We start from the raw sequence: 7,175 nt of genomic DNA, 5'->3' as shown, positions 1-7,175 counted from the left end.
GTTTATCTTCGGATATCTGTGCACGGTTTACAGCTCCCCTCTTCGTACCTCAATACTCAGCGCTGGAGATGTTCATTTGTAGAGATCCAGATGCATCATCCTGCGTCTCAGGCTGATTCCGTGGTTATTTAGGCTGGTCTGGTACCTATCCAACTCGACTCAGGGGACCGGCTGAAAAAGGGGTCCCCTACTCCTCCGCCATCTTAACTCCCCTATATGGAAAATTTCTAAGTGCTTGAATCCAGCAATGACCAAGGCCTAGGGCTCTGCTCTGTCCTTTCCATGGTCCACCAAGGGAAGCTGTCATATAACCAAAGATGACTGCACAGAGTGGTCAGAGGTGTGTTGGGGACAGCCTAGGGGTCTGCAGAAGCTAAGCGTGGGTCTCAGACCCAGCCTGGGATTTAGAGACTTTGAAATTGGTGGTGTCTATAGGGAGACCTGAAGGGTGCGTAGGTATGATTCACGTGAGGCAGAGAGGTGGAAGAGGAGTTTCCAGACAGAGGGGAGAGTAAGCACAAAAGCCCAGGGTTAGAGAGGCATAGTGCATTTGGGACAATGGTATGTTCAGTGCATTAAGGAGAGTTAGAAATGGCTAGTGTGATTCTGGAATTGAAGGCAGAGAGGTGAGTAGGGCAAAAGCATGCAAGACCATGGTGTCCACTTGAAGAGTTTGTTCTAAGGGCAATGGGGACCCTTGAATCATTTTTAAATAATAGAGGAAAGAGCTGTATTCCATTATGTGAACATATTCATGGATGTTTCCAGTGGGGCTTCCTATGAGGGTGTTCTTATGATATCTAGTACATGTCCTTTAGTGGGTTAATACTTATGTGTTGGGTTGGGTCTATAGTTAGGTGTGTAAATACTGACCATAGGGAATACCTGTTCAGCTCGAATACATACTGCCACATAGTTTTTCCAAAATGGTTGTGCCAAGAGGAACGTTTTAAGCATAAGCAGCATGGTCAGATTCCTGTTTGTAGAGATCCCCTGTGGCTGGTGTGAGGGAAACAGGCTGCTGAGGGCTTGTTGGGTGGGCAGTCACAGGAAGAGATGGGGAGAGGTGCACGAGGGCATCCTGGATGGGGTGCAGTGGGAAACTGAGGTTGATTTCAGACAGAGAATGGACAGTGATGCTGATTGGACTGAGGGAGACAGGAATGAACTGTTGCTACTTCTAACACTCAAGACACCAAATGTGTGAGTTCTTTCCACCCCAAGAACCAATTCTACAACTACCCAGAGACCACCTTGGTGTCCTGTAATTCTGTTAAATTCAGACACTTACTACCTGGGGATGCCAGTCACAAGTACTCAGTGCCCAGGGTACCTGCACGTCTGTCTGACGTGGTTACAAAGGTGGGGGTTTCCACATTCCCCCATTTCCATTTTGATACTTTGCTAGAATGACACAGAAATCAGGAAAATTCAACACCTACTCTTCCCAGTTTATTATGAAACAACTCAGGAACAGCCAAATAAAAGAGATGCATCCTGCAAGGTATGGAGGAAGGAGGGAGGAACTTCCATGCCCTCTCTGGACATGCCACCCTCCCAGCACCACCATGTGTTCACCAGCTGGGAAGGTTTTTGAATCCCATTGTTTAGGGAGTCCTTACGGAGGTTTGGTTACACAGACATGATTGCTTAAATCCTTCATCCTTATTGAGTATGAATCTGTAGTCCCTCTCCCCTCCCTGGAGGTTCCAAGTCTCTAATCACCCCTTGGTTGTTCTGGTGAGCAGCCCCCTTCCTAAAACTATCGAGGAGTCCCCAGCCACCACTCATCACCAAACCACTATATCACTCTTGAGACAGGGGCCTAGGGGCTCTGTCTAGGGACCCAACAAAGACCAAATGTGTTATTAGAGCCCAAGGACGCACATACTAAGGTGGAATCTCGGGCTTGGATACCACGACGACAGAGATAGGGTAAATCAACCAAGACGAGAAGTCGTGCTATGCAGTTTGTCCAGAAGACACTGAACACTTCCGTTGACCAAGAGAAACCATTCTCCAAGACCTAGCTCTAAATTGCCCTTATTCTGGGAAGCCTTCCAGCTGTCTTGACCCCAGGGCAGTGCCTTGGATTCCCACTCTGGGCTTCTTCAACTCCTGCCTTCCCTCTGACCCTGCCCTGACCCTAAGGAGTTGAGGGCATCTACTCCAGTCCTGTTGCCCCAGACCGGGAGCTGCTATTTCCCTTTAGGGGCTGAGTCACTCTTGGCAGTGAGAGATAGCAGGGAGCCTTGGTCTTGTCGAAGTGTTGGAGGAATGAGTAGAGACTGCAGGTCCCCAGAGGCCCTCTGATGATCCTCTTGGCTTCTCCAGACCCTGAGGGCAGCTGTTGCAGTTTAGTGTCCCAGGGAGGCCCTGGGGAGCAGCCTCGTGGGAAGCTGCAGCAGGGATAAAGCACACAACATCTGTTCCAGGAGCCCCGAGGTCTGGCCACACACCTGCCCCTGTGTGCCACTGACAGCCCCAGGCAGGAGAGTTTCTTCTGCCCTCCCCTGCTGGCTGCATCCTGGAAGAGGCAGCCCAGGCTGAGGGAGACCAGGAAGGATAGGGTAGGTGGCAATCCATGGACAGTTGTGGGGAGTTACGCCCAGACTGAAGATGAGGACAGGTCTGGGAGAAGGGTCATAAATAGGCTCTTAGCCTTGGAAAGCTGTTTGGATCTTCTCAGGTTGCCCACTTCGGGTCTTGGGTTCTCTCAAGCCAAGTGCCCAATGCAGCTTCTAAGACTGCATTCTTTGAGGCTCCTACTTCCCCCGGAAATGTTTGTACATCCCTGGAGGACTTTTTGGTCATCCCAGCTCATATGGGGGTGAGGGGATGTTACTGGTATCAGGGGGGTTGTGGCCATGATTGCTTCTAAAGTTTGTAGAACTTAGTATACTTTTGGTGCATTTGTCCCTTTGGTGAACCAATGGGGTTACATTGTTATTAACTCAGCCCATAGGTCATTAGGGTTCATTGTCTGTGGTGCACATTCTTGGGTTTTGGGAACTGTATGATGACTTGTACACACCATTACAGCATCATCCAGAATATCTCAGGTGCTCTAATTTTCTTGTGCCCAAATGGAATTCAGCTAGAGTGTTCATCTGCTTTTGCTTCATTCACTCAAGATCATTTTACAAGTTCATTTACACTGCTGTGTGCATCAAACTCTGCCTGGGGCTCCAATAGTTGCATCCAGCCCATGTGCTGCCCACTTCGTACTTACGGACAAGCAGCTTTTCCCATTTCTCCCTACAAGCAATGCTATAAAGCATCCCCTGACATGCTCCCCTATAGATTCCTGTGAACAACGGAGATAGATGCTTAGGAGCACAGGTGCTGGTGCACAGAGCACAGGAACTCTGAATTTGCACCCTCTAGTTCTCACAGGCAGTGCATGAATATTGCTTTCTCCCCATATCCTGATCAGCACTGGACACTTTCTAATTTGGGGCATTGAATAGGTAGACACTACCTATGAATTTTCACTGCATTTCCCTTTCTTTTCTCTCCCTAACCTCCCTCTTTTTTTTTCTTTTTAGCATGTTTTCCTTTTCCTGTGCTACACCCTCTGTGAGTTCTCTGCTCACACCTTTCCTCATTTCCGTGTTGAGCTTTCTACTTCCTGTAGATGGAACTGACTTCTCCTTTATTCTACATCCTATTCCCTGGTCAGTTGTGGACAATGAAAATGATCTTGCCCCACCTTTCCATCTCCCCTTAACTGGATCCAGGACATCTTGTGTTGAACAAACACTCCTCGTGTTGATGTTTTCATTCTTTCAAAATCACCTAATGTTTGTGCTTCTGGAGTTTAAGAAGTCCTTCTCCACTCTTAGAGCAACAAAATTCTTCCCCTGCACCTTCTCCTATTAACGTCCTAGCATTCTATTTCGTATTTAGTCTTGAATCCAGGAATCCACCTTTGTGTGTTGTCTTGGGCAGAAATTCAGATGGACTTTCCTTTATAAAAGGACCAATTTTCCCACCACAAACTCTTTTTTTTTTAAGATTTTATTTATTTATTTGACAGAGATACAGACAGCCAGCGAGAGAGGGAACACAAGCAGGGGGAGTGGGAGAGAAAGAAGCAGGCTCATAGCGGAAGAGCCTGATGTGGGGCTCGATCCCACAACGCCGGGATCACGCCCTGAGCCGAAGGCAGACGCTTAACCACTGTGCCACCCAGGCGCCCCCGCCACCACAAACTCTTAAACAATCCACCTTTTCCCTTTGATTTGTGTTCCCACCTCTATCACATCTTCAGCTGTGAATCATGTGGGGAGATTTTCTGAGGTATCCAATTAATTTGATCTGTGTCTCTGTCTGTTCCAGGTTCACATTTAAAAATGACGATGATGTGTATGATGTCTCTGAGTTCCCATATCTGACAGAGCATTTCCTTCCGATTGACTCCATTTTTAGAAGATTGGTACAGGTTTGCACTGACCTTATTTTTCAGAAGGAATTTGAGGGAACTTTTATGAAATGTGCAGTTGATTCACTGGAAATGTAAATGCAGTTGCACTGATGTCATAATTTGAGGAAGACGTGTCATCATTACCATATTCACAGACCCCAGCAGAGAGTGTAGACTGTTCTCCATGTGTTCAAATCGCCTTCTACCTTTTATTAATGGTAAAAATTTCTGATTTTGGAGGTATTGCATGTGTTTGATTGATTCCTAGATATTTTATAACAGAGGCTACCAAGTGTGATATGAGGACCCTGGGGTCCCAGAGACCCTTTTTGGGGACCATCAGGTCCTCACCTTTCCAATGAAGGTGAGGATGTATTTTCATCCTATGTCAATGAAACCACATATTGCCATGGGCTGAATGAAGAAGTAGATACAAGCATCATCTTGTCTCTCCCAGCCAGCCAGCATGGGACAAATTTGCTAAAATGTAAAACAAAAACAAAACAAAAACAAAACCCAAAAACAAAAAAACCCCCAAAAAACTCTTGTCACTAAATGTTAATTTTGTAAAAGTAGTTACATTCCTAAAAATATGTTACTTACGAAGACATTGAATAGGTTGACTCTTCTTTTGAATGTATCCATAACTAAATATTGTCAGAGAATCTCAGTGTTCCTTTTGAATACGGTAAACAGGTAGAGCTTAAGGCATCCAGCAAAAATCCACCGGAGGCTCAAATTTTCTTGAGTGTAAAGAAATCACCAGACCAAACTGGTAGAGAGCTGTTTCTTTACACTTTGTGTCACTCTTGGTAATGGTATCTTACTTTTTACTTCAAATTCATATTTTGAATGATTACTACTAGTGCAATTCTACGAGAAATACTGGAGATCTCATCTGGAAGCAGATCTCATCTCTGGCAGCTCTGCAGCTCTGTGCTCTCTCTTGCTGTGTGGCATGTTCTGTCTTCATACTTTTGCTTTTTCTTAGTGGACGAGCAGGTCACTTCCTGTCAAATCTTCTTTCTTTTCCTTCTTTCTTTTCCTTTCCTTAGGGTATTGCTCACGGCTCTCAATACCATGCTAAAGAACACCAGAAACAGTGAGTATCCCTGTCATTTTCCCAATCCTATACGCTGCATCAAAAGTTGTCCATTTTGTAGATTTATTAGGGTATATTGTTATATAGATTCATGATCTTTAATCTGGTCGCCTTCAATCCTTCTGTAATCTGAGCAGATGCAGCATCAGCTGCTGGTCAGAACTATAGCATGGTGTCTGAATTCATCCTCGTGGGCTTTTCCAACTTCCCCCCACATCTCCTGCCTGTCTTCTTCCTGCTGTACCTGCTGATGTACCTGCTCACCCTGCTGGGAAACCTGATCATCATGGCCACTGTGTGGAGTGAGCACGGCCTGCACACACCCATGTACCTCTTCCTGTGCGCCCTGTCCACCTCTGAGATTCTGTTCACCGTTGCTGCCACACCTCGCATGCTGGTTGACATGCTCTCCAGCCACCGCACCATCACCTTTGTGGCCTGTGCCAGCCAGATGTTCTTCTCCTTCACATTCGGCTTCACCCACTCCTTCCTGCTGATGATCATGGGCTATGACCGCTACGTGGCCATCTGCCACCCCCTGCGCTACAACGTGCTCATGAGCACCCGCACCTGTGCCCGTCTGGTGTCCTGGACCTGGGCTGGTGGCTCAGTCATGGGGATGATGGTGACCCTGATAGTTTTTCACCTCACCTTCTGTGGGTCTAACGTGATACATCATTTTCTCTGCCATGTGTTTTCCCTCCTAAAGCTGGCCTGTGGGAATGAGAATTCCTCTGTCACCTTGGGTGTGATCCTGGTGTGTGTCACAGCTCTGATGGGATGTTTATTCCTCATCGTCCTCTCCTATGTCTTCATTGTGGCTGCCATATTGAGGATCCCCTCTGCTGAGGGCAGACACAAGACCTTCTCTACATGTGTGTCCCACCTCACTGTGGTCATTGTGCACTACAGTTTTGCCTCCATTATCTACCTCAAGCCCAAGGGCCCCCATTCTATGGACAGTAACACTCTGATGGCCACCACCTATACAGTCTTCACTCCCTTTCTCAGCCCGATCATTTTCAGCCTCAGGAATAAGGAGCTCAAGAATGGTATAAAGAAAAGCTTCCAGAGAAAATTCAGTCCCCTAAGCTCCTGATGACCAGTTTGGGGGTGAGGAAATGGGACAGCTGAGCTGGGGATAATAACGACTCTCTCCATAGGACTGCTGTAGGGTTTCAGTGTGTGAAAATACTGAATAAGTATTTTTGGATGCATCTATAGGAGTTGGATGCATGCTTCAAATTTCATTTTCTTCAATTTGTTTGCCCTGTCCTTGTATAGGAACTAGAGATCATCATCTCTTGTTCTTGACTCCATGTGCTGAAGTGCATCCCATTACCTCTGTAAAAGAGTGTGTTTTCTATCTATGGGCCAGAGGGGGGCATCGCATGGATGTGTTTGAGCACTCATATCAATGGTTTCTTGAATGGAGATGCAAAGGAAGACTTTACTTCCTCCAGCATAAGTATAAACAGAAATAAGCATAATAATGAACGCCACCAGCATCAGGGCTTTTCTTTTGGGCATTGTGTCCAGTGTTTTATAATTACTATTTAATATGAAAATGTAAAAAAAGTAAATAAACTCTTTGTCTCCATGATGGTAGTTAACTCTGTCTAGTTCCTTCTGTCTTTGTAGGTAATA

At 46.2% G+C, this 7,175-nt stretch overlaps 1 protein-coding gene and 1 pseudogene across 1 annotated transcript; one reads left to right on the top strand and one right to left on the bottom strand.

Annotated features, from left to right (window-relative positions):
- The window catches only part of LOC103677191, an 11,119-nt pseudogene extending 7,374 nt beyond the window's left edge, over positions 1-3,745 (bottom strand).
- Positions 3,746-5,688: 1,943 nt separating this feature from the next.
- Positions 5,689-6,627, top strand: LOC103677165 (olfactory receptor 10H4-like). The gene has a single exon (XM_008706404.2). The coding sequence runs from the start codon at positions 5,698-5,700 to the stop codon at positions 6,625-6,627; it is 930 nt and encodes a 309-aa protein (XP_008704626.2). The 5' UTR covers positions 5,689-5,697.
- The last annotated feature ends 548 nt before the right edge of the window (positions 6,628-7,175 follow it).

The sequence above is a fragment of the Ursus maritimus genome, unplaced genomic scaffold (assembly GCF_017311325.1).
Source record: "Ursus maritimus isolate PB19 unplaced genomic scaffold, ASM1731132v1 scaffold_14, whole genome shotgun sequence".
In the NCBI taxonomy this organism is placed as follows: domain Eukaryota; kingdom Metazoa; phylum Chordata; class Mammalia; order Carnivora; family Ursidae; genus Ursus; species Ursus maritimus.
Note: the sequence above shows the minus strand (reverse complement) of the source record. Positions and strands in the feature narration are given on the sequence as shown.